At 35.3% G+C, this 27,232-nt stretch overlaps 1 protein-coding gene across 1 annotated transcript in view; it reads left to right on the top strand.

Moving 5' to 3' along the window:
• The window catches only part of BTBD8 (BTB domain containing 8), a 99,942-nt gene that overhangs the window by 65,328 nt on the left and 7,382 nt on the right, over positions 1-27,232 (top strand). Inside the window, exons 6-14 of the mRNA XM_049772306.1 lie at positions 112-192; positions 4,363-4,459; positions 9,165-9,250; positions 9,674-9,776; positions 13,684-13,866; positions 14,439-14,576; positions 15,575-15,704; positions 19,245-19,306; positions 26,323-27,034. Of these exons, the coding sequence (XP_049628263.1) occupies positions 112-192; positions 4,363-4,459; positions 9,165-9,250; positions 9,674-9,776; positions 13,684-13,866; positions 14,439-14,576; positions 15,575-15,704; positions 19,245-19,306; positions 26,323-27,034 (1,592 nt within the window). The remainder of the gene's footprint in view (positions 1-111; positions 193-4,362; positions 4,460-9,164; positions 9,251-9,673; positions 9,777-13,683; positions 13,867-14,438; positions 14,577-15,574; positions 15,705-19,244; positions 19,307-26,322; positions 27,035-27,232) is intronic.

The raw sequence follows: 27,232 nt of genomic DNA on the forward strand, positions 1-27,232 counted from the left end.
CACTTAGAATTTTTCATTGCTAAATGTTTATGGGAAAATATAATGTCTCATTGATAACAAGTAAATTTCAATCGTTTCCTGACTTGAGTTTAGTTCTCTTTTATTTTTTAGTATAAACCATGTAGAAATGGATGTTATGATGCAGTTTTTATATGGAGGAACTTTGGACTTGCCAGACAAAGTTAATGTTGGGTATGTACTATAATTTATTGGTTTTAAATATAAAAGTACTGATATTTTTGTGAAAATTAAAAAATTTTAACAAATTATTTAAAAGACCGTGTTTCTTAATTCAAGATTCAAGACCATGGCGTGATTTTTGTTTGTTTGTTTTAGTTTTTTTTTTTTTTAGTTTGTTTGTTTTGTCTGTTCTTTGAGGTGCTTATCGATATAGCTGGAGCCCTCAATTCATGGGAGGACTGCCCTGGTTTGTCTCTAAGGAGGTGAGATTGGGGAACAGGTGACTGGGCTGCTAGAGCAGTTCACATGATCTGTGGTGGTTATTCATTGAAAATGTACCTCATTATATCTGCTTTTGCTTTTCTTGGGCAGCCCTGTTAGCCAACCCACCAGCTTTTAAGCAGTTTACAAGTAAATGTAATTTTTTTTTGTTGTGGGGTTTTGGTTTTTTTTATATTTTATATTACATTTTGTTTTAAGTCCTATGAATGTATATGTGTGATTAAATGGCTTTTTCTGTTTGAAAAAATAAATAAATAAAAACCATTACAAAAAAAAAAAAGACCATGTTTCACATAGTTGACATAGTCGATTATAATACATTTATTTCTAGTTTAGTGAGAGCAAAATTATTTTTAAAAAAAGTGAAAATTATTGTATTTCACAATGAGGTCATTAAGTCATTATCAGAAGGGTTATAAGCTCGTATTGTTAGTTGATGAGTTTATTACTTCTTTTGTTTCTGAACAATAGGTGGCTGCAGATACACATTGGTGTCTAAATTGGCGAGTTCCTACCAGGATATTTTTGTGAATTTTTTGTATAGCTATAGATTTTCTTTTGTGGAGTAGAGTTGTGGTTTTTGTGTGATTTTTATTGTTGTTGTTTTTGATTTGGGAATGCACTCTGTGGTACTGAAAGCTTTTTCCTGGCTTTGTGCTCAGAGATTTCCTCCTGGTAGTGCTGGGGATTGAACCAAGTTGGCTGCATATAAGCAGATATCTTAGGTGCTATACATCTCTCCAGTCTGTTTAGCTGTGTTTTAAAATGTTAGTAGAAACTTGCTTTTTGTGTCTGTTATTCCATATCTTGTGTTTTCATTTAATTAAATCTTTATCACCATTTTTAGATAAAATGTTGCAGCTCATAATAAGACTTAGCAAAACTTTTTTTTTTTTTTGATTTTTGGTTTTTGGGCCACACTGGACACTCAGGGGTTACTCCTGGCTATGTGCTCAGAAATCGCCCCTGGCTTGGGATACCATATGGGCTGCGGGGGATCTGCCGTCCTTCCTAGGTTAGCGTGTACAAGGCAAACGCCCTACCCCTGCACCACAACTCCAGTCCCTAGCAGAATCCTTTTATGAGATTTGAATTATATTTAGAAATGCCTTATATGGTTCAATGAGGTAAATAACATGTTTTTATAAAATAAAAGTGAACTTATCAAATTTTGAGCAATTGTTTTACTACCTTTTTAGTTTTAGGAGATCCTTTTTAAATAAGATATTATATAAATCTATTATGGTATAGGTATCTATTATTTATGGTAACTATACTTTAAATAGTGAAAAAAAAAAGAAACCAAAGGAAAATTCTTCAAATCAGTTTAAAAATATATGGGCTGAGTACATGTTTTGCATTAGGGAGCCCTAGTTTCTATCAGCAGCACTGTATAATTCCCTGAAGCACTACTGATAGCCCCCAGGCACCAAGCTGGAAGTCACCCCCAAAAGAAAACAGAACAAATTAATTGGAGAATTAATTCTAGGCTAATTCTTACAACCTGCAATGTGTACTTCCTCTCTGATTCTCCTTACATTTTTCTAAATAAAACTATTTACTTAAAAAATTATATATTTACTCTATAGATTAATAATTTGTGATTCTTAAGTGATCTGCAGTAAAATGTCATTTAAGCTACTAGAATCCCATTGGAAATGAAAATATGTCTTGCTCTTTCAATTTTCTGGATATTTTCATTTTTATTGCTATTATAATATCAGAAAAGTGAAAATTTTTATAACTTTAAATATTCACTCCTTTAATTATATATAGAGTAAATGTGATTTACAGAGAAAAAGTAACATGAGTCATAGGGATTAAGTTCTAAATCCCCCCCCTCCCAGGAACCTATATAATATTTGATCATGTTCTCAAGTTCTGTGTATGTGTGGGAGCTCAGAAATACTAGCCAAATGAAAGCAGTAACAGAATCATATGAGCCATTGGATTTTGGGGTCACTTATAGGCATATTCAATATTGTAAGTCTCAATTAAATGCCATCTCCTAAGATTTTATTATACAAATATGTTAGTTTTATGCTTTTTATTTAATTTTAGAAGGAATTTCTTGGGCTTTGCTGTATACGTCCCCAAGACTAGGAATTTGATTGTGATCTTCCAGTGTACTTCTTGCTAATCTCTATTCAAATTATGTGACTATGCTTTTAACATTTAACTTAAATCTTTTTTATACTTCACAAAGAATATCATTTATGTAAGACAGAAAGCTAAAGTTAAAATAATTCTTTTTGTTTTTCTTTTCCTTTTCCTCTCTCTCCTTTTCCTTTAAGGATGCTGTTTTTATAGCCAAAGATTGCACAGGGCATGACTGTGTTGCTCACATATTCTTAGCTGTGGGTCACACATGAGGTTGTGGCAGTCACATATATAGCCATGGTGCTCATTGCAGTTGCCTCTCCTTGAGGTGCTGTGCTCATTACATGTGTTTGCCTGGGCACACAGGTTTTGGACAAGGTGTTTGGACATCTTTTTTTTGTTATGGTGCTTACTTGGGGCGGTCCCACCCCCTTTTTTTGTGGTGCATTGAACACATCTCACTGTGGTGTAACTAGGAATTGTTTGAAGCTCTAGGAATCACAGACAAAAGATGGGCCGAAGTGGTGGTGCAACGGTAGGGAATTTGCCTTGCATGTGGCTGACCCAGGACTGATTGTGGTTCGATCCCCCAGAGTCCCATATGGTCCCCAAGCCAGGAGGGATTTCTGAGCACATAGCCAGGAGTAACCCCTAAATTTCACCGGGTGTGGCCCGAAAAAACAAATAACAAAAAAAAAAAAAACACAAACACAACAGAGTTGCAAGTTAAAACATCCAAGCTGCCAGGATTATTGTTGGTGCATGTGGGACACTGCAGATTTCACATTTTTATCATATGCTTTTAAGACAGGTACTCCGAATATCTGTGCTATTCTCCTAGGCCCAGATTATTTGCTATCAAAAATATTTTTATCGAGGTAAAGTTGGCATGTAACATTAATTTTAGGTTTGCAACACAATTTCTTATTTGTATACATTAACATGACCACTGCTGTAGTTCTAGTTATTATAGAGCAACATAAAGTTTTACAGATTTGGGGGGACAAAGAGATAGTACAATGGATGGTCCTCTTCTTGCATGTGGCTGACCCAGGTTTGATCCCTGGTACCACATATGGTCCCTCAAACGCCACCAGGAGTAAGCACTTAGAACCACCTGGTGTTGTCTAAAAACCAAAACACCAACAACAAAACCAATGTTAAAGGAATTTTGAGAATGACTTTGTTGGAAACTTTTTTTTTTTTTTTGGTTTTTGGGCCACACCCGGCGGTGCTCAGGGGTTACTCCTGGCTGTCTGCTCAGAAATAGCTCCTGGCAGGCACGGGGGACCATATGGGACACCGGGATTCGAACCAACCACCTTTGGTTCTGGATCGGCTGCTTGCAAGGCAAACGCCGCTGTGCTATCTCTCCGGGCCCTGTTGGTAACTTTTAATATACAATGCAATACTATTGATTATAGTCTTCATGCTGTGCTTTATGTACTTTATTTGTTACATATTTGGAAATTTTTACTTCTTAAAACTTTTTATATAAAAATATTATTTTTGTGGGGCTGGAGAGGTAGCATGGAGTAGCTCTTTTGCCTTGCATGCAGAAGAATGGTGGTTCGAATCCCAGTATCCCATATGGTGCCCTGAGCCTGCCAGAAGCGATTTCTGAGCATAGAGCCAGGAGTAACCCCTGAGCGCTGCTGGGTGTGACCTCCCAAAAAAAGCAAAACGAAACAACAACAAAAATATTATTTACTTCTAAACAGACTATTATTAGGAAAGTATTTTGTATTGTGTATTTGTATTTAAATTGGAGAATTAACAGTTTATCTGCTTTTATTTTAGTTGCATACTCAGTATGGCTGATATGTTTGGAATAGATGGATTAAAAGAAGTAGCAGTCTATATTTTAAGAAGAGATTACTGTAATTTCTTTCAGAAGGTAATTATTAAGTCTGAGAAATCTTCCTTAATGCCTAAGGTTACCCATTATTACCTACTAGATTCTTAATGTGGATAGTAATAATGCTTTTAAATCTTAAAAGTAGGGTTAAGAGATAATATAGTATGAGGGCTAAAATGTATGCCTTACATGTGCCTGATCCTGGTTCAATTCGTCGCACCACTTGGCTCCTGAACATTGCTGGACACAGCACTAGAGAGACAGACAAGCACAGGCAGTTGTAGCCCTGGAGATCTAACAGCGTTATCCTTGAGCCACACATTGAACCACCAGTTCAATTGGCTGGTAATTGCCAAGAGACTAAGGCTTCCTAAGCACTGCTTGTAAATACTCCCCTACCCTCCTACATATCTCTCTCTCTCTCTCTCTCTCTCTCTCTCTCTCTCTCTCTCTCTCTCTCTCTCTCTCTCTCTCTCTCTCTCTCTCTCTCTCTCTCTTTCTCTCTTTCTCTCTCTCTCTCATACACACACATATACACATACACATATTTCTTAATTATTAAGTTAATTTAAGTAATGAGAGCTCCAGTTGAAAAGTAACTCAGAGAATGCATAAAACAAACAGATCGTTTTAAGTAAATTGAGATGGGAATTTATTGCACAACAGTAGGGCATTTGCCTTGCACGTGGATTACCTGGAACAGATGCAGGTTGGTCCCTGGTATAAATCCTATTTGGGGGTCCAGAGTGATAGCACAACAGTAGGGCATTTGCCTTGCAGGCAGCTTACCCAGGACAGACGTGGGTTGATCCCCAGCATCCCATATGGCAGTGTTTTTTCAAAGTTTTTGTGCAAAGGCACACTTTTTTCATGAAAAAAAATCACGAGGCACACCACCACTAGAAAATGTTAAAAAAAAATTTAACTCTGTGACTATGTTGACTATATATATAAAGTAATTCTCTTGTATAGGAATCAAATAAACACAAAGAAATTATTTTATAATCACTTTATTATTAAATAATAAAGTATTTTATTATGATTGGTCTATTTGTGAGCCGAAGCCACATGTTACAGATGAAATTGGAATTTTTTCGTATGGCACACCAGACAATATTTCATGGTACACAAGTGTGCCACAGCAGAGTGGTTGAAAAACCCTGCCATATGGTCCCCTGAGACAGGAGTGATTTCCGAGCGCAGAACCTATATAATCCCTGAGCGCCTCCAGGTATGACCCAAAAACCAAAAAAAAAAAAAAAAAAAAAAAAAAAACCTTTACTTGGGCATGCTGTATGATCCTTTATTTAACAGTTAAAATTTATATTTATTGATTTTAAATAAATTCTTTTTTTTTTTTAACAAGCAAACCCTTCAGGCCACAGGAAGTCAGCAGGGATTAGGATGGACCTTTTTATTCTTTAGGATGGGCCTTTTAAATAAATTCTTTAATACAGTAGCAGTGATATTCACTGTTACCAGGTTGTTCATGCGTTTCAGTTTTGATGAACCGTTGGATTAGTTTACTAAGATTTTTTAGTGACTTTATATGTAGCTTCATCGGATCCAGAGTTTTCTATTTTAGTGATATGTATATCTTCTTTTGGAGTCAGCCTCTTAGAAACTCTTTGAGAGGGAAGTTTTCTGTTTCTTCAGCTTTCTGGAAGAGCTTGACAAAGGATTTGAAGAACTTACTAATAAACCCATTTGTGTCTGGGCTTTTATTTTTTAGGGGAGATTCTTGATTACCTTTCAATTTTCTTGATAGTTAATGGATCTGTTAGGTGCTAATTCTACTTGATTAACCTTGGAAGATTATAGGAGTACAAAAATTTATCCTTTTTTTTTTCTAGATTCTCCAGTTTCATGGTATAATGTTTTTAATAATGATCTCTGACTATCCTTTGAATTTCTGTGTATTTGTAGTGGTATATTCTCATTTCTGCTTCTATTTATTAAGGTATTCTCTTCTTTGTGATTCTAGCTAATGGTTTGTCAATCTTCTTTATCCTTTCAAAGAACCAGCTCTTTTATGTATCTTTAGAATCATTTTTTTTTTAATTCCATTTCACTGATGTCTTCTGTAAGTCCTGTTATTTTCTTCATTCTGCTTTCTGTAAATTCCCTTTGTTGGTCTTTTTCTAGTTGCTTATGCTGTGTTATTAGGTTACATGTTTTAGCCCTTCTTGCTTTCTGATGAATGCTTACATTTCTGTGAACTACCTTCTTAATACAGCTTTTGATGTGTCCATATATTCCAGTAACATATTATTCAGGGTTTTTGCAATAGTACAGCGGGCAAGATGTTTGCCTTGCAAGTACATGACTGAGGTTCAATTCCCTGCACACTAATTCCTGAGCACAGTCAGGAATGATCCCTGAATGCACAGCCAGGAACAGTCCCTGAGCACTGCTGGGTGTGACCCTCAAATAAAAAAGAAACTAAAATAATAAACCTTATATCATCAATCTCGTTGGTTTCCAGGAATCTTTGGTTTTTGATTCCCTCTTTGGCTTTTTAATATTGAGTTGTTTCATTCCAAGTGTTTGAGTCTTTTCTCTATTCCCTTGTTCATTAGGCAATGACCATCCCTATACTTTATCACCTTTTTACTTCATAGTCTATGCTTTCTGGTATAAATATAGTCATCTTGACCTAATTTTTTAATCTTTCATACTTTCTTTCCATTACTTTATTATTTTTTAAAAAATTATTAGGAACTGTGGTTTACAAACTGTTACTGGTAGGGTTTCATGTTTCTAACATCCTAGCACTACACACACCACACACACACACACACACACACACACACACACACACACACACACACACACACACACACACACCCCTTGGTAAGCTTCCTATTAAAGATCAGTTCTCAGTCATTTGCCATTCTCCCACTATGTTTCTCACCTTAACCTCTTCTAAAGAAAGTGCTATACACACACACACACACACACACACACACACACACACACACACACACCTCCGTTGGTAAACTTTCTATTGAAGATCAGTTTTCAGTTTCTGTTGTTTTGGCCATTTGTCATTCCCCCCTATGTTTCTCACCTTAACCTCTTTTTTGTTTTTGGTTTGTTTGTTTGTTTTTGGTTTGTTTGGTTTTGGTTTTTGGGTCTCACCTGGCATCGTTCCAGGGTTACTCCTGGCTCTATGCTCAGAAATTGCTCCTGGCAGGCTCGGGGGACCATATGGGATGTCAGAATTCGAGCCACTGTCCTTCTGCATCAAGGCAAACGCCCTACCTCCATGCTATCTCTCTGGCCCCAGCTTAACCTCTTCTAAGGAAAGTGCTTGTAATATTGCTTTCCAGCCTTTGACTTTGATCCAGTGTTTACTATGATTGTTCAGATGTCTCTTGCAAGTAGCAAAAAGTGGGGTCAGTTTTCTAATTCATCTTGCCATTATGTGTCTCTTAATTTGGAGAGTTTAAGCCATTGACACCAAATGAAATTATTGACATAAAGGAGTTTTTTTTGGACATTTTTATGTAGAAGTTAGACGTGTTTGTGAAAGTTGTCTTAAGTTTTTTTTTTTGTTTTGTTTTTTTTGCCTCAGAGAATTCCTTCAGTGCTTCTTGCAAAGTTGTTTTCAAGGCTATGAATTCCTGAGCTGTTGCTTATCCGTAATGATGTTTTGTTCCTTAAGATATAATCTAGCTTTGTATTCTTGGTGAGGTATAAATATCATTGAAGGTTTTTTATTTTAAATATCCCACCATTTAAATAGAAATAGAAATATTTCTTCTAGTCTATAGTGTCTCACTTGCTAAGCCTGAAAATCTTATGTTTCGTTGTGTGTAATTTCTTAATTGAGGATGAGGGTGAATAATACCTTGTGGTGCTCAGGGTTTACTCCTGGTTCTATGCTCAGGAATCATTCCTGAAAGGGCTCCAGGCAACACAAATGGTACCAGGGATCAAATTCAGTCTTCCACATTCAAGGCAAGTACCACACCTGCTATACTATTCATCCAACCCCTATATTCAGTTCCTTAAATATAATGTAATTAGATAACAATTCATTCCTTTAAAAGTTGGTGATAGCCTGATCTTATTATAAAGTAAAACTGTGCTTGGGTCATTTCTATAGAAGCTTTTGTACTTCTCTGAATCAGGAGATCTTCTGAAGTACACATTTAGAGATAATTTGACTGATTGTTAGTCGTTATAAGTATATAAACCCCAAATTATACAAAAAGAACTTGAACTCTGTTCACCCTAATAGATGTGCTTTGAAACATAACTCCAAAACTGCAATTATGTGACATGAGCAATATGTAGCACAGAGACAATACCAGGAAAAGACTGATTTCCATTACTGTATTTATATTTTATCTGATGTTTATTATTTTGTGTCTGTGCTTTTAAGAAAGTATGTATTTGTGATATAATAAATTCTATCATTTTATCTGGAATCAATGTAGAAGTATCCAGTAAAGGTTATATATACCACATGGTTTACTATAATGAACTATAATGAAATAAAATTTATTATACTGCTTTTACTTTAAAATTTTGAGTTAAAATTAGAATTTAAATTGTATCCATTCTGATACCTAAGTTTTCAAATGCCACTATAAAATAAGGCATTAATAATGCTTGGTTTAAAAGAATAAATTATATCATAAATTTTTAGTTTAAGAATAAAAATCACTTTGTTAACAAAGTATTTTTAGCTTCTGTATATTCAAAAGATAAATGTAGTATTTTCTATCAATTTTAGCCTCTTAGAAAGTTGGAGCCTATACTAGAATGCTTGATTATTGCACATTCATTTGGAGTGGAAGGTCTTTTTGATGACTGCATGAAGTAAGTGATTTGAAAGTAGTGCTGTACTTTCATAATAATAAAGAGATTTTCTCCTTCTATTCGTCTTTCTTTTGGGGAAATGTTTGGATCTATTTTATTGGTCATGATATATTTATTACCTTAATGCTTAACTCAGTTTCAATAGTAGAAGATAACATATTGATTTAAGTATTATTTTGTGCTTATTATCAGTTTTCTTTTAGTTGGACCTTCATTAGTTTATTTATGTTAAAATTCATATACATAACCAAAAGTTTATTTAAAATATATATTTACAAAAAGAGGCAAAGTCAATTCCATCTTAAGAGTACACAGAGCTAACTGTAATGGTTAGCCAAAATATATATGTGTGTATAATATAGCTCATTAAAAGCAAGGTTTTATTTAATTTGATGAAAATATTTTTATATATTATTTTTACAGGTGGATTATAAAGCATTTTGTAAGATTTTGGTCTGAGAGAAGCTTTGCAAACATACCTCCTGATATTCAGAAAATTTGTCTTAGTACTTTGATTCAGTCTTTGGTAAGTAAGTATAACCTGAATCCCATCAAAGTTTATTCATTTTATTATGGATACTTAAAATGATTTGATAACAACTTTACCTCATATTTGTATTTTTAAAAATCCTGATTATCAGTCACATACATTATATATGTAGTAAGTATTAGGTAGATATCCAAGTATATTTGTGTGCCCTATATTTGATCAGTTTGACAGTATTTCAAATTGGGCATCAAGCCCATATCAATTGCATGGTTGCTCAAGAAATTATTGGAGAAATAAGGGTTGATGATAGTAACAACAAACAAAACACTTCAATCATAGCAAATTCTGGAGTTTTTTTTTTACTCTGAAAGTAAGGAAAGTATACTTTTAAAACAATTTGTGGTAGATGGCTGAAATTTTAAGAGCTTTTGATATTTAAAGATTAAATTTCATTTTACTTAGAAATTCACCTGTTGAACACAAAAAACTACAACACAAAAATGCCTTGTGCATGCCTATATTCATTGTAACACTATTTACAATAGCCAGAATCTGGAAATAATCTAGATGCCTGACAACAGGTGAGTGGCTAAAGAAACTGTGGTACATATATGCAATGGAATACTATGTAGCCGTCAGAAGAGATGAGTTCATAAAATTTTCCTATACATGAATGGACATGTAATTTATTATGCTGAGACTCAGAATAGTCTCTCTCATCCATGGGTTTTAAGTAAAGTAAAAAAAAAAACATTTTAATAATACACAGAAACACTAGAGATGAAGGTTGAAGGTCCAACCCTCAACCAGTGGTAAGTTCATTTGTAAAAATGACTACATTGACAACTACCATGACAATAATAGTGAGTAAGAGAAATAGAACTTGTAATTACATTTCAGTTTTCTTGATAGTGATAGGTCTGTTCAAGTATTCCAAATCATATTGGTTCAACCTGGGCATCATTGGGTGTTTTCCTGGAAGCACCCCAGCTATTTTGTGATGGTTCTCTTTTAGACCCTGGCATCACAGGACCTAAGCAGCCCTGTATCCTCAGGCTCTTGAACTGAACTGCTGGTTCTTTCATCTTATTATTATTGAGAATAGCCACTAAGTTTCCTGAGCACTGCTTGGGAGCCCCCTTTCACCCCTGGAAGTGAAATTATTATTCTTGAATCCATAAAGTATATTAATAAAGATAAAGGCAGAAATATCAAATATCTTCAGTGAAAAGAAATATATTAAATATATATATTATCAAACTATAAAGCTTCTGTACTATAAAGAAATCACAACTAAACATATTTTATATCAGGTATTTGACATATAAATACATAAACTTTGTGATTAATATATTTCAGAGATATATATTTCCTATATCTTTCAGAGATAGATTTCTATCAAAGATATATAAAACACCTAAAATTCAACAATAAAGTAAACCCCATCAAAAACTGAGAAAGACCTGGCTAGTTGCTTTTTTAGAGAAAACATACAGTTAATTAACAGGCAAGTAAAAACATGTTCACCATCATTGATCATTAGAGACATGCACTTTTGAACCACAGCAAGATGTCACCTCACACTTCTGAGAATGGCCATATCAAAAAGGCATGTAAAAACCAATGCTATTGGGGATAAGATAGAAACTAAGAAATATCTTTGTTAATGGAGAGGTAATTGGGATAAGCCTAAATAAAAAGAAGCAGGGAGACATCTTTAAAATTTTAAAATAGAAGGGCCCGAGAGATAGCATGGAGGTAAGTCATTTGCCTTGCATGCAGAAGAATGGTGGTTCGAATCCTGGCATCCCATGTGGTCCCCGAGCCTGCTGGGGGCAATTTCTGAGCGTAGAACTAGGAGTAGCCCCTGAGTGCTGCCGGGTGTGACCCAAAAACAAACAAAAAAAGTTGAAAATAGAGCTACCACATAACCCATTACTTCTACTCAACATCCCCCAAAACACAAAATCATTAATTCAATATAAATACATGTACACACACTATATATATATATTGCTACACTATTTACAATATGAAAGATCTGGAAACAGACCAAATGCCTAGTTGAATGGATAAAGAAATTGGTGTATATATACACAATGGGATATTACTTGACTATTAGAAAATATTAAATCTCGGGCCCGGAGAGATAGCACAGCGGCGTTTGCCTTGCAAGCAGCCGATCCAGGACCAAAGGTGGTTGGTTCGAATCCCGGTGTCCCATATGGTCCCCCGTGCCTGCCAGGAGCTGCTTTTTCTGAGCAGACAGCCAGGAGTAACTCCTGAGCACTGCCAGGTGTGGCCCAAAAAACAAAAAAACAAAAAACAAACAAACAAACAAAAAAAGAAAGAAAATATTAAATCTCTTTTGCTACAACGTGGATGATACTAGAATGTATCATTTTACTGTGTGAAGTAGAAATAAAGGAAATACAGTGATCTTTTCTTGAGTCTAAAGCTGTTAATTTGTGGGGTGGTAATTTTTTTTGGGGGGGGCCACACCTGGCGGTGCTCAGGGGTTACTCCTGGCTGTCTGCTCAGAAATAGCTCCTGGCAGGCACGGGGGACCATATGGGACACCGAAATTTGAACCAACCACCTTTGGTCCTGGATTGGCTGCTTGCAAGGCAAACGCCACAGTGCTATCTCTCCGGGCCTGTGGGGTGGTAATTTTAGGGGAAGGGGTAGTGGCAGATGAGATGAGACAGTGGTGGAAGGATATTGTCACTTCGATGAGTGTTGTATAGTTAATGATGATTGTCTAAAACAAATATTAATATTACTTTTTTGGGTCACAACTGGTGGCTTACTTCTGGTTCTGTACTGAGGAATTATCACTGGTGATGCTTGGAGATACTGGGGATTGAACTCCACTGGCCATGTGCAAGCCACATGCCCTACTTGCTGTATTCTCACTCTGGCTTTAAATACTATTTTAAATCATGACATTTTTTTATAATAAGTAGAAATATAGCACAAATAAGGCATAATAATTTATAAGTTGTAATTTTGCTGTGATATTTCACATTTCTTCACATGACATTTATTTTATTTATTTTTGCTTTTTGAGCCACACCCAGTGACACTCAGGGATTACACCTGGTTATTCATTCAGAAATCGCTCCTGGCTTGGGAGACCATATGGGACGTCGGGGAATCGAACCGGGGTTTGTCTGCATTAGAGAGTGCAAGGCAAACGCCCTACCGCTTGCGCCCCACATGATATTTTTTTTAACTTCGTCTTTAAGAGAGTTCAGTATTCATGAACATTTTTCCTCTGTATGAAAATGAATCATTAAATGAATAAAAAAGGAATCTTTAATTAGAGAGTAGGAAGAAAATTGCTGGAGATTTGAAGTAATTTTTAGCTTTTCTAAATTTGTAACAAAGAATACATTTTTTAGACATAAAAGTATTAAGGCTATGTCAGTGAAGTTATGTAGTTATGAATGATATCTATAAGTATAAAAATTGATTCAGTAGTGAAAATAAGAGGAAAGTCAAATTTTTTCTTTATAATTTTTATTTTTACTCCAAAGTTTATTGTAATTATCTTTTAATGTAATTCACTCCTAGCTCAGAGTTTACCATTTGGGATATTTCTGAATGAAAAAATAAGTACAGGGGCCAGAGTGATAATACAGGGCATAGGCATTTGCCTTGCATGTGGCCAACCCAGGTTCAATCTCTGTCATCCCATTTGGTCCTCCAAGCTTGCCAGGAATGATTCCTGAATGTGGACCAGTAGTAATGCCTGAGCACTGCCTATATAAAAATTAGTGACAAAAGTAGCTAAAAGTAATATTGAAGGAGGTTGTGGATATAGGGACCGCAGGGGATAAATGTTAAAAGAAAACATCACAGGAAAATGAAAATGTTTTCTTAGATATTATGATCTATAATAATAATAATCTAACTGTCCCAATACTTTTTAAATTCTAAGACTGATAAGAATGCAGCTTTTCTTCTGATGGAAAGTGAGAAGCTAGTCATCAGTTTACCCAGAGTGAAATGGACAGAAGCAGCACTAACTATGGCATCTCAGCTTCAAGAAGAGTGCATTGCATTTATCATAGCAAACTTTTCCAAGATCATTCAAAGTGAACATTTTGATCTGTTCTTACAGGTAATATCTCTAAAATTAAATCTTATATTTAATTGTACCTTTTTCCTGGCTTTAATTATGTAAAAGAAATTAAAATTCAGGTTGCCTTTCATTAAATTAATATGGCTTAAATTCCATAGTAGCTGGCATGCTTGTATGGGATTTTAAACTGTGAAAGACAGAATTTGAAGACAGGCAAAAGCAGGCTTGAGAATAACTCTGGCCTCAATACCACTCAATTAACCTAAGCCATATTTTAGCGACTAAAGTAATAAAGATACTGTTTTGGTCAGTAGTGCAATTATGGTTTAGGCAAGATATCTTACTAGGAACCAATTTTCTCTAAAGTCATTAAAAAATGTCTATTATTGATTTCTAGATTCTGTTTTCAGGATTGTCTTGGCAATTAAGAACATGTATGTGTTTAAAAGGAAAGAGATTGTTATAATTATGTAATAGACTAATAATATTAATAACAAAGAAAATAAGATTTCTATTTGATATCATAAAATCAGACCCAATGCTGGTCTACTGTTATTCAGACCTTCATATATATTTTATATATCTATTAATGTCAATTTCTGTGTTTGTAGTCGCAAGCAATGAGCAGCACAGCTGATCTACTGGTCAAGATTTTAAAAGCAATTGAAGAAAACATTACCACTGAGAATAGTTGCTCTTTCCTTATGGCTCTGGACATATTACTGAACTCTGATAATACAAAGGAAATGGTATTGAATGCAGTAAAGTTTATTAAAATAAAATGTTGAAATGGTTTAAAATTGACATGCACATTTTAATTGTTGTATGACTCAGTGAAATGAGGTAATGGATATCTTGGGGTTTGGTTATAGTCTTCACTTTTTGAACACTGAGAATTTTTTATAGTACAAACTTCTTTAAAATTTTATTTACCTTGTAGTGGGATTTATAGTTTAGACTTTTGGCTAAAGCAACAGTTCATTGGGTAGGGTGCTTACCTTGCACATGACTGACCCAGATTTGATCCCTGACATCCCAAATGGTGCCTTGAGCACTGCCATAACTATTATTTATGTAGGACCAAGAGTAGTCCCTTAATATTGCCAGTTGTGGCCCCAAAACAAAAATAAAAGAATAAATAAATGAAAGTTAGTTTTTTTTCATTTTTTAATTCATACAGCATAGCAGTATCAATCAATAGAAAAGCATAACTCAAATATTGCTCCCAAGTTGCTATTTCTATTCCCTAAATATGAAATTTACATCAGTTTTTATCGGTGTCTTATTTTTATAATATCTAAATTCCTTTTATCCTTAGAAAAAATAATTTATATTGGGTTAAAATATTGCTTTTTTACATTCAATTAATAATATAATTGTAAATCATTTATATTTGTGTTAATTCAAGAATGATTTAAAATGTTCATCATATTTATTACTATTGCATAGAGTATGACCTTGTAATGTCATAGTTTATATGAAGACTATGGAAGGTATTCATGTAAGAGCTACTGATAGCTTAAAATAATGTCTGGTTGAAAGATAAGTAAGGTTTAGCTTCGTTTTCTCCATACAATTCTGTAATTGAAGGGTTAAATCCTCATAAATAACATATACCCGAGATTGTTAAAAACCTAAGTGATGACATCATTGATCTAGCTCAGGAGTAAGTAGGTTCAGAAAGGAATAATGACTGGTTGCTATGACAATGTAGCTCACCAGCTGCTGATTTGTTGCTTGAACACAGGGTTTTACGTGTAAGATCCAGGCTCTGCGTGATAAGCTCTGGATCTTCCTGGTTCAGTCTTTCTATGCTGTTCGTCACACAGAAAGCTGGAAGCTAATGAGCACAGATGATCAACAGAAAATCCAAGCAGGTTTGTTATTGATGAGATTTTTTATTCTAGATCTTTGTTAAGAGCTGTTTTGAAGAGATTCTAATAAGTGATCGAATGTTAGCTTCAAAAATAGCTTGCTAATTGAAAACAGTGGTAATATGTTTAAGCAGTTTTAATGCATCATGATATTTTTTTGCTATTCTTAGAAAATGAAATTCATTTCACTTATATGTATGAATAATGTACATATATATAAATTTGTAATCCTACTCTGTATTTGCAACAATGTTTGTAGCCAGATTTGTTTAAAGGAATTCTTGTAAAGAGATTAGAAGTAAAAAATAAATAAATAACATAAGTCACGTAGAACAAATGACCAAACATACTTCTCTCCCTTTAAAAATATATTTTGCCATAAAGGTTTTCTGCCTTTTGCATAAAGTGTTCTTGCTTCTGGTTTTGCTAAGATTAGATGGCTTTATTTCAAAATTGATCTGTTCAGTGATACGGCATGTGCTTTTGCAGACTGTCCCTCAGGAACTGCATAGTAGTCTCTGACATTGAATAGGTACTATTTGAAACATTAGCATTAAGCAGTAAATGTGTATTCCTCATAATGTATGTTTGTTTCAGAAAAAGTGAAATAGAATTTTGAGGGTGTGGAACTGAAAATGGCTTCAAGACTATTTTTGGGTTGAAGCAGGTACCTAAGAAAAAATATTGGCAGATTCAGCAAGAATACTTTTTAAAACATTTTAAATTGATGCTGTATTTTATGAAAGTTTTACTATATATAAAATCTATGATTGAAACAACATATTCTATAAATATGTGTTAAATTCTTTAACAGTATCACTAGAATATTATTTGCTCTATCATACATTGTGAGCCTAATATATTAGTGTAGCTAGATACAATATGGAGAGCACTTTTCAAAGATATTCCAGCAAAATAAATCATATGACAACAAAATACATCGTTAGAAACTAGATGATTTTTCTTGTGACCACTTCTGAACTGAATTTTTGATGACCATGTACACTTACCACAAAATATATACAGTGTGAAAAATAAGATCAGAGTGTCATTCAACTTTCTTCTGATTGGTAGTAAACTTTATTTTCTCCTTTTCAGGGTTATGTTTTTTCATGTTTATTATCATAGTTCTTTAAGTGCTAAGTAAGAAATATGAATATGAATAAAGTAAGAATATGAATATTCATGTGTATTCTTCTATATATACATATATCAAAACCAAAATGCCATTGATAGTTGTCGAAAAGAATTTTTCAATCTATTTTATTATATAATAATTTTTACTTACAGTTTTATTATATTTACTTATACATAATTACTGCATCTGAAAAATCCCAGAGAAAGAATTGTTCTTGGGTAATCTTTGTCATAACATTTTGTATGTTTTATTTGAGTTACTGACCTTTAGGAAAGATCTTGTATTAATTTCTTCTTATGTATTACTGTGCAAAATCACTTATCTACTATAAAACCCATCCTTATAATGTCATCTCTAGGATCCTGCTTATCACAGATTTTAGAGAATCGAGGTAATAGAAGATTATGCTAGATGTAGAGTCTATTAATGTATTTTTAGCATTTAAACTTTTTATCTAAAACTCGAATTATCAGATTATTTCTTCAAAATATATTTAAGCCTTGTTGCTTTTAAAAGAAGTATTAGCTATAGGTATACATTACACTTACAGTTATAAAACCTTTATTCATATTCCTGATACCATTCAATTTTTACTTGAAGGATATAAGCATGAGTCCTCTGATAATATTCATATAACACTAATTTATAAAATGCTTTTTAGGTAATTCTTAAAAAAGGGCTTGAAGACTTTTATTTTCAACGAATATTTTCTTCTCTTTTTACTTTACAATATACTTAAAATATCAGAAGATACAACTATTACAACAAAATGCTTTTCACCTTTTTTTATTTTTTTGGCGGGGGGGGGGGGTGTCACACCCGGCAGTGCTCAGGGGTTATTCCTGGCTCCAGGCTCAGAAATTGCTCCTGGCAGGCACGGGGGACCATATGGGACACCGGGATTCGAACCGATGACCTCCTGCATGAAAGGCAAATGCCTTACCTCCATGCTATCTCTCCGGCCCCTGCTTTTCACCTTCTTAAGATAGACACTTTCTCATATTTACTAGCTTATGGAGTATTCCATTTACTACTACCTATGAATTTTTGAAATTTATAAAACCAAAATCATTTATTTCTAAAATTTCTAAAGTTTGAGGAATTTCTTGGGTTTTTTTTTTTTTTTTTTTTGGTAAAAGTATGATTCTTTACAGCTTGCTCTTCAAGCCCGTTCAAAGGGATTGCTCTTTAATACCCCTTGAACACGTATCTCTCTTGCTTTTGTCTCTTTTTTTTTTTTTTTTTTTTTTTTTGGTGCCTATGTTCTTTCTTGAGCACATTTTCCCCTTTCTCATCTCACATCTTTTTAAGTAAAAATTTTAATTTAAACGATCTTGCTTTACTAACAAAGTATGAATCTTTTCAAAATTGTATGCTCCATAGTTTAAGTAATAAAATGTAAGGGCAGAAAAGAATATGGACATTCCTCCAAAAACTAGAAATTGAGATTCACACATAAAATCAGCAAGACTATTCCTGAAAATATACTCTGGGAGCCCCAGAACACAATGCAGAAAAGATATCTGCACTCCTACGTTCATTGCATCAGTATTCAAATAGTCAGAATCTGGAAACAACTCAAGTACCCAATATCAGATAAGTGGATAAGAAATTATGATGCATCTGATCAATGGAATACTATGCAGCTATATGGAAAAGTGAAGTCATAAAATTTGCTATATATGGATGGACACGGAGAGTATATACTGAAAAAAAATCATAGGTAGATGGACAGACACAAGGATCACTCTTATTTGTGGGACTTAAAAAACACAGTTTGAGAATAATACCCAAAGACAATAAAAACAAAGTCCAGGAGGACTAACTCATGGGTAGAAAGCTTGTCACAAAGCGGATGAAGGAGGGGATGCAGTTATGACAGAGAAGTGAACACTATGCCAGTGATAGTTGAAATGATCACTGGATAAAAATAGGCTACTGAAAGGAGGTAAAGTGATATGCATGATACTCCTACAGTACAGCATTTCAAACCAGAATGCCTAAAAGGATAAAAAGGAAAAAAAAAAAAAAAAAGAAAACAAAGAGAAGAAGAAAGTGTCTTCCATAGAGGCAGGTTGTGGGGAAGGGATAGGGAAAGAAACTGGGAGCACAGGTGAAGAGATGGATATTGGAACATTGTATAACTGAAATCCAACCATCAACAACTTTATGCTCATGGTGATTCAACTAAAAAAATAACATGAGGATGTATAAGAAAACAAGACTGAAAATTAGGTTCTTTCAAAACAATTCTAAAACAAAAGGAATTATGAGTACTAAATTGATATCAGCTTCTACTTTTATCAAACTATTTCCTTCTCTGCTACCATCCTATATTATGTCTATTTATATAGTAATAATAGTGATTCTGGTTTTGAAACTTAATCGCTTTTATTTTTCTGCAGCTGCATTTGACAAAGGTGATGATCGAAAACTTGGCAAAAAACCCATATTCAGTAGCTCTAAGGTAAATCTTTAAAACTACATGGGTCCAATAAAATACATAATTTAAATTTCATTATTTTATGTGTCAGAATAATTTTTAAGATTTTACTTTTCATTAAATTTTTTCTCAATGAAAATCATTTGTAGTCTCTTTTTAATTAGGTAATTTCATAAATTTTCCAGAGATAGGCATTTTTATTTCAGCTGGTGTCGGAAGTGAAATATTGTCCACCCTTTTATTTCCTTGAAAGCCTTTTTGGCAACTAAATATTGGAGCTATTCCAGCAGGTCAGAAATTGCCTAGAATTCTAAACTTAATTTGATGCTTATTTTTCTAATTAACCTATTTCTTAAAAGTAAGATTTTAGCTGTCCCAGTTTTTCTGTACTAAGGTTTTAATTCACATAACATTTTTCACATAAAAAAATGTGATAAATACCAAGAGTGCAATTGTGTTTTACTTAAAAAAGAAATTAGTTTATGAGTTCAGGAGGTAGCTTCAGTGACAGAACACATGCCTAGCCTAGATATATACTTTCTGAGCTCATCCTCTAACATTACACAACTCCCCAGCACTACTGTGTGTGACCCACAGTCTGCACTGTCAGGGCAGCATCACTAGAAGTTGCTCTTTGACCCTTGAGAACTACTGTGGGTGGCCCTTATAAAAACAAAGTTACTTGGTGTTCTTCTGTGTGTTGCCTAAATAGTCTTAAGTAGTAAAATGTCTTAAAGTAGTAGAATGGTACAGAGAAATGGCTTCAAGGATAGAATTCATGCTTTGCATGGGGAGTTATAGGTTATTCAAGTATCGCCAGGAATCACTGAATATAGATGCCCCCTAAGATAATTTAATAAAGACAACAACTGAAAAGTAGAATGGTAGTTTCCATAGACTGGAAGGCAAGAAAGACTATTAATCAATAGTGGATATGGGGTTTCTCAGCATGAAAACATTCCAGGGTTACATTGCACAATAATGTAATATAGCTAATGGTGACCTATTGGCCATTAAAAATAACAAAGATAAATGGGGGGAGGATATGACAGTAGTATAGTACATACCTTGCATGTGTGAGAACCTGGGTTTGATCCCTGTCCTAGGGGGAAAATAAGAATAATATGGTTAATATTTTTACCACAGGTGTATATACACACATATATATTGGTAAAAATAATAAAATAATTCTAGAACTCATATAAATATATTTAGTTAAAACAAACCAGCATTTCTAATTGGGTCATATGGTTCCTTGTGGATCTCCAGATATGAAGATCATGCAAGGATCCAAGACACAAGACTAGGGGCCAACTAGCAAGCATTAAGTAGAACAGAGGGGCCATCGGAAGAAAACATATTCTGTAGGCAAAAAGGTTGAGAACCATTTATACGAATAGTACATTTTTATTCCCCAATTGTCACTAATGATTTTAGAGATAGCTCAAAAATTATTACTTAATATCTGTTAATTATCTGTTACATTCTTAATTTATATATTTTTGTTATAATTATATGATTATACATAATTATGCATATACAGCTATATAAAAGTTGTATTTCTATGATTTTATATACTTAATTGTGCATTACAAATCTATACTAAATTAGAGGACCCAAAGATGGCTTAAGGGGCTAAAACACGCTATTTGCAAGTGGGATACAGGGTTGGGGTTCCGGTTCTGTTTTTAGCTCACTAGGAGCTCTGCCACGACCAGAAGTGGCCTCCCAGAAAATTATAAAGACATAGTACATGCAGGCAATGAGATGGAAACAATCGTTGTGAGCTCAAATTTGGAATGAAAAATAACACTTGCAGAATTATATAGGGCATCTTATTTCTCAACAGCCAACAGGAATTTATACAACTGTGTACAGAAAGCTCTTATGAAGTGGGGCAGAGGTCCAGCTCCAGATCCGGGTGATTACAAAAAATATGGGTCATTGGAACCGTTTGCCAGTAAACTTCCTAGAATTACACCACTAAGTATATTCTACCAAACACAAGCTCTTTCATATATTCCACAAGAAGAAGTAGTTGTCAACCAAATTTGAGAATTTTAATTCACAGTTGTTTCCTGTAGAGACTGATTGAGGGTATACATGAGCACCTGTAAGAATTTCTGGGGGAGGGGGGGAGGAACAATAGTAGATGAGATAAGGTGCTTGCCTTGCATGTGGCCAACCCACGTTTGATTCCCGGCATCTCATATAGTCCCCTGAGTCTGCCAGGAGTGATTCCTGAGCACTGGTTGTGCCTCTCCCCTCCAAAAAAAAGCCTCCTGAGGAATACAGCAACAAAGAACATTTTTTTATCCCAAATTTTATAACCAGGGAACTCCACAAGATTCTGCCTCAGACCCTTTAAGGACTTGATATTCCACAGAACGTACTCTAGGAAAAGGAACTTTAGGGCAGGTTCCATACCCTACCCCCACCCCAACTATGTACCAGTTCCCTCTTATCCTGAGTGGTAGTCGTACATGTGCCTGCTTTAATGCCTCCAGAAAAAAACACTTCACTGCCTTTCTTTCCAGTGCTTTTCGCCTTTGTTGCCTTCTAGAAAAATAGAACAGTTTCTTCCTTATCTTCCTAATAACTTGTCCAAGACAAACTATCCACAGTGGGATGGAAACAGTGTAATACATTTCTCTCAGAAGGGCAGTGCAACTGGCAGAGTATGACTTCACATGTTTTTTGACGTACAACCATTTTTATTTAAATAAATTTATTTAGAGAAATGAGAGGAGAAAGAAAAATACATGTTTAAGAGTGAATGCAGTCTTTAGGGGCAGAGAGGACCTGACTTTACATACTCACAATGTATGTCATTGTGAATTTTAGTTTGCCTGTATGAAAACTAGAATGGTCAACCTAGCAGAATTGTCGTGAAAATTGAGCATGATGATTTATATGCAAGTATCCACTGGGTAGTAAGTGCAGAATAAGTAAATGAATGTTCCAAAAAGAGGTGAGGTCTTCTAGTAGTGGGAGAAAGTGAGATAAGACAGAAGAAGGTTTAAAAGAAGGTTTAAAAGAGCTACTTCTGAGCCCAGAGAGATAGCACAGTGGCGTTTGCCTTGCAAGCAGCCGATCCAGGACCAAAGGTGGTTGGTTCGAATCCCGGTATCCCATATGGTCCCCTGTGCCTGCCAGGAGCTATTTCTGAGCAGATAGCCAGGAGTAACCCCTGAGCACCGCCGGGTGTGGCCCAAAGACCAAAAAAAAAAAAAGAAGAACTACTTCTGAAGTAGTTAAAAGATTAAAAAAAATCTATTATGCTGAGTGAAATAAGTCAGAGAGAGAGAGAAAAACGCAGAATGGTCTCACTCATCTATGGGTTTTAAGAAAAATGAAAGACACCCTTGTAATAATAATTTTCAGACACAAAAGAGAAAAGAGTTGGAAGTTCCAGCTCACCTCAGGAAGCTCACCACAAAGAGTGATGAGTTTAGTTAGAGAAATAACTACATTTTGAACTGTCCTAATATTGAGAATGTACGAGGGAAATGTAGAGCCTGTTTAGGGTACAGGCAGGGGTTGGGTGGGGAGGAGGGAGATTTGGGACTTGGGTGATGGGAATGTTGCACTGGTGATGGGTGGTGTTCCTTTTATGACTGAAACCCAAACACAATCATGTATGTAATCAAGGTGTTTAAATAAAAAAAATATGCAAAAAAAAAAAAGATATTTGTAACTAATAAAATCTAGTGGTATATTTCACCCTAGCAAATTGTGATTAGAAACAAATTAGTTGAATTATTAAATATCTTTAAAAATAAAAAAATAAAAAAAAATCTATGGTATTTGCTTCAAAATAAAATGGGGTAGATATATATGAAACAAAATTAGAACAGTTGATGATTGTTAAAGTTGGGCAATAGGCACATCAGAATTTTTTTTTTTTTAAACAGAGGCCATAATGACACTTTGCTTTATTTAAGCATAGGACGCATGATCCAATTTTGCCCCTGAAAGTGTTTTCACCCACTGCTCTGCTTGGCTGCCAGTCTTTTGTCTCTCTCTTCAGCAATGGTCAGGCGGATGCCTTTTCCTCGGGGAAGAGAAATCCATGATTTGTTGCCCTTGCCAATCACAAAAATGTTGGATAGGCGGGTGGCAAAGCTATTGCCATTGGCATCTTTCACATGGACGACATCAAAAGAACCAGGATGCCTCTCTCTGTTGGTGATCACGCCAATTCTTCCCAGATTAGCACCCCCAGTCACCATGCACAAGTTACCAGTGTCAAATTTGATGAAATCAGTAATCTTGCCAGTTTCCAAGTCAATCTGAATGGTGTCATTCACCTTAATGAGGGGATCTGGGTAGCGAATGGGCACATCAGAATTTATTATACTCTAGTCTTTTGATTAAATTTTCTATATTAAAAATTTAAGATACAGTACTAGAAGCAAATGGGTGTCTAAAGATCACATTCTTTTCCTTCATTTTCATTAGTAGTATGTGCCACATAGTTCCAGTTGGTCATTTGTATATAAGAAATAAACATAAATGGTGCAGGTGTACATTTATGTTTTAGCCAGAGTGATTGAAAATCTAGGGCCGGTGAGGTGGCGCTAAAGGTAAGGTGTCTTCTGCCTTGCAAGCGCTAGCCAAGGAATGACCGCGGTTCAATCCGCCGGCATCTCATATGATCCCCCAAGCCAGGGGCAATTTCTGAGCGCTTAGCCAGGAGTAACCCCTGAGCATCAAATGGGTGTGGCCCCAAAAACCAAAAAATAGAAAAAAGAAAATCTATATATCTGAAATCTTCATCATGCATTATTTTGTTAATGTGAAATTTCTAAAGGATTGTAGTAGTTACCCCATGATTTACACAGAAATGAATATATTCAATGATGGCGTAATTTAAATAGGGTCAATTTTAAGGGAGAAAGCAATCTGAACTTAGAAATCTATCTAGTTTTAGATATTAAAAATAAATAGGGATTCGGGCCGGAGAGTTAGCATGGAGGTAAGGCGTTTGCCTTTCACGCAGAAGGTCATCGGTTCTAATCCCGGCATCCCGTATGGTCCCCTGTGCCTGCCAGGAGCAATTTCTGAGCATGGAGCCAGGAGTAACCCCTGAGCACTGCCTGGTGTGGCCCAAAATAAATAAATAAATAGGGATTGGAGTACATTCCTTACATGCACCTGATCTCATTTTGATCGTGACTTCTCAGAAATCTGAGGATTGGGGCTGGAACAGTGTAACACAGCAATAGGGCATTTGCCTTGCACACAGCCAACCCAGGACAGATAGTGGTTTGATTCCTGGCATGGCATCCCATATGGTCCCTTGAGCCTGCCAGAAGTGATTTCTGAGTGCAGAGCCAGGAGTAACCTTGGAGAATTGCTGGGTGTGACCCAAAAACAAAGAAACAAACAAAAAGAAAGAAACCTGAGTATCACCAGCTACAACTCTGGATGCTAGTCACTTCCCTGTGATGTCACAGCAGGACCTGAGTAGCACTGCATTCTCAGAGCCTCACACTAAAATAACAGCCTATTGGCCAAATATTGACTGAGAAGCCTCCAGAGTCAGAGAATTTCTTGAGAACCAAACACACACACACACACACACACACACACACACACACACGATTGCTCACCATTACAAAATTGAGGAACAAACTTGTTTGAATTTTATAAATATTACTTTGGTCTTAGAATACTACTTTGAAATGAGCTAGTCTCCATCCCTTTGCTTTGAGTAATATGAGATTTGCGAATGTTAATGATTTCTTTGTGTGTGTGTGTGTGATTTCTTAAGTATCCTAAATAAATTAGAAGTAAAGCTTTCACAAGAATCTAATAGTTATTAAAGAGCCACTACCCCTTTTTCAGAAAAAAAAAAAAACTTATTACTGCCATAGAATATTACCTTAATTTAGATAAATGGTAGGTGATCCCACAGTTTTCTCCAAACTGTTAGAAGCAAGCTAGGTTATTATGTATACATGAAAATATGAATGTGTCTGGTTTTTTGCTATTGGTTTTTGAGCACACCCTTTGAGGCTATTCCTTGCTCTGTGTTCAAAAGTTGCTTTTGGTTACACTCAGAGGACTATGCAGCCTGGGATCAAATTCCTGGCTTCCCACATGCAAAAGTTTGAGCTCAATTCATTGAACCCCTTATGATATTTTTATCTTATACAAAATTTTTTGTTTTTGTTTTTGGGTCATACCCATTAACGCTCAGAGATTACTCCTGGCTATGTGCTCAGAAATCGCTCCTGGCATGGGGGGGGGGAACCATATGGGACACCAGGGGATTGAACTGCAGTTCGTCCTAGACTAATAAAAATACCTTACCTCTAGTACTACCACCCCGGCCCCTTGGACAAAATTTTAATGTAATTAGTAGCTTTCTGAAATATTTAGAAATGATTAGACCTGGAATTGTACATCAGGATGTATTCAAGTTTAACAGCATTCAGCACATGTTTTGAGTAATGGATACAAAGAAAAATTACCACAGAGATCAACTTTGTGTTATTTTAATATATAGAAACAGTTCATTTGTGTTGGTAAGGGAATGGTAAGGCCTTTCTCAGCTCGGCCTGGCTCCTGCAGCCCCTACAGCCTGGCAGGTCTGAAGGTTGCAGGGTGACGGTAGAGAAATTCACAAAGCCGTCAGATGAAGTTCCAGGAGGGAACACAAGGCCTAGTTCCATTCCTTACCATCATGTGACCCTCTTTATATTCCACACCTCTTTTAGTTTCTAGTCTGTTTTCAAGGAAATGGAGAGCAACAAGGTCTATGAAAGGGCTTTTTAACACATAACCTGGAAATGAGTCCTTTAAAAGCATTGGCTATCCTTATCATTCAGCTAAGGTATGCTGACACCTGTAGGTAAGTCTGACCAATACATTCAGCCTGTACATCAAAATGATCAAAGATAGTTCAAGACTTGAGTGATGTTCAGTGATACTATGCACTTTGTTCTTTCTCCCTCTTTAAGAAACTGGCTTGTTGAAGCAAAGTTTCAGACATCAGTCAAGTTACAAATTGCTTTTATTTTCTTTATTTGTAGCAAAGGAAACAAATTTCTGACTCTGGTGTAATAAAAAATACATCTCAAAGAGAAAATAACAAGAAAGAGTGTTGGCGTTCCCCCTCCACTAATCGAAAGATGAAATCCGATGGACCACTAGCATCTGGACATTCATCAAGTACTAATAGAAATACTATAAGTAAAATTTTGAAGCATGATGATACAAAGGAAAAAGATAGTGGGAAATCAGCATCAAAGATAACCAAAGAATTAAAAACTGGGGGTATAAATGTTTCTGGAAACCCCAAATCTATTGTAAAGCCCAAAATAGAAAACAATAATGTGAAGTCAGCAAACATGCCACCTAAACAGGCTATGGAAAGATCAGCAATAGCAGCAGCAGCAGCAAATGGTCGGCAGAAAATTTTGCTAAACGGAAAAGGAGTGAGAAATCAGGAAATGCAGGTAACAGGTGCCAGACCCAAGGTCCAAGGCACAGGGAACCTAACTATACATGCCCATGCAAAGCCTTTGAAGAGAGGAAAGGACTCTCCATGCCCTGGAATCACAGAAACCACCAGCAGATCTACAAATGCAAGTTCGGAATTCTTGGTTTCCACGGAGAGTTTGGATGAGCCAAAAGAAACTGAATCAGTAGGAGAGAAGCCATCTGTCCATAAACAGTTCTTTTGTGACCCTCCAGGACAGACAGTGAAAAACAATTTAGAAAGCCTCAAAACTTCCACAATAGGTGGGTCTTTTTCATTTTTAATAACTCCTGATAAATTTGCTAAAAATTATGAAATTGATTTTGAGCTTTTATTTTTAATGCCAAAAATATTGACGTTTCCTTGCAAAGTGAGAGGAAACACACTTCTTCCTATGTTAAGGTTTTTCTATGTATCTTGTTAGTGAATTTATATATATTTATTACTAACGCTCTGTCTTA

The sequence above is a fragment of the Suncus etruscus genome, chromosome 4 (genome assembly GCF_024139225.1).
Source record: "Suncus etruscus isolate mSunEtr1 chromosome 4, mSunEtr1.pri.cur, whole genome shotgun sequence".
Classification (NCBI taxonomy): Eukaryota; Metazoa; Chordata; class Mammalia; order Eulipotyphla; family Soricidae; genus Suncus; species Suncus etruscus.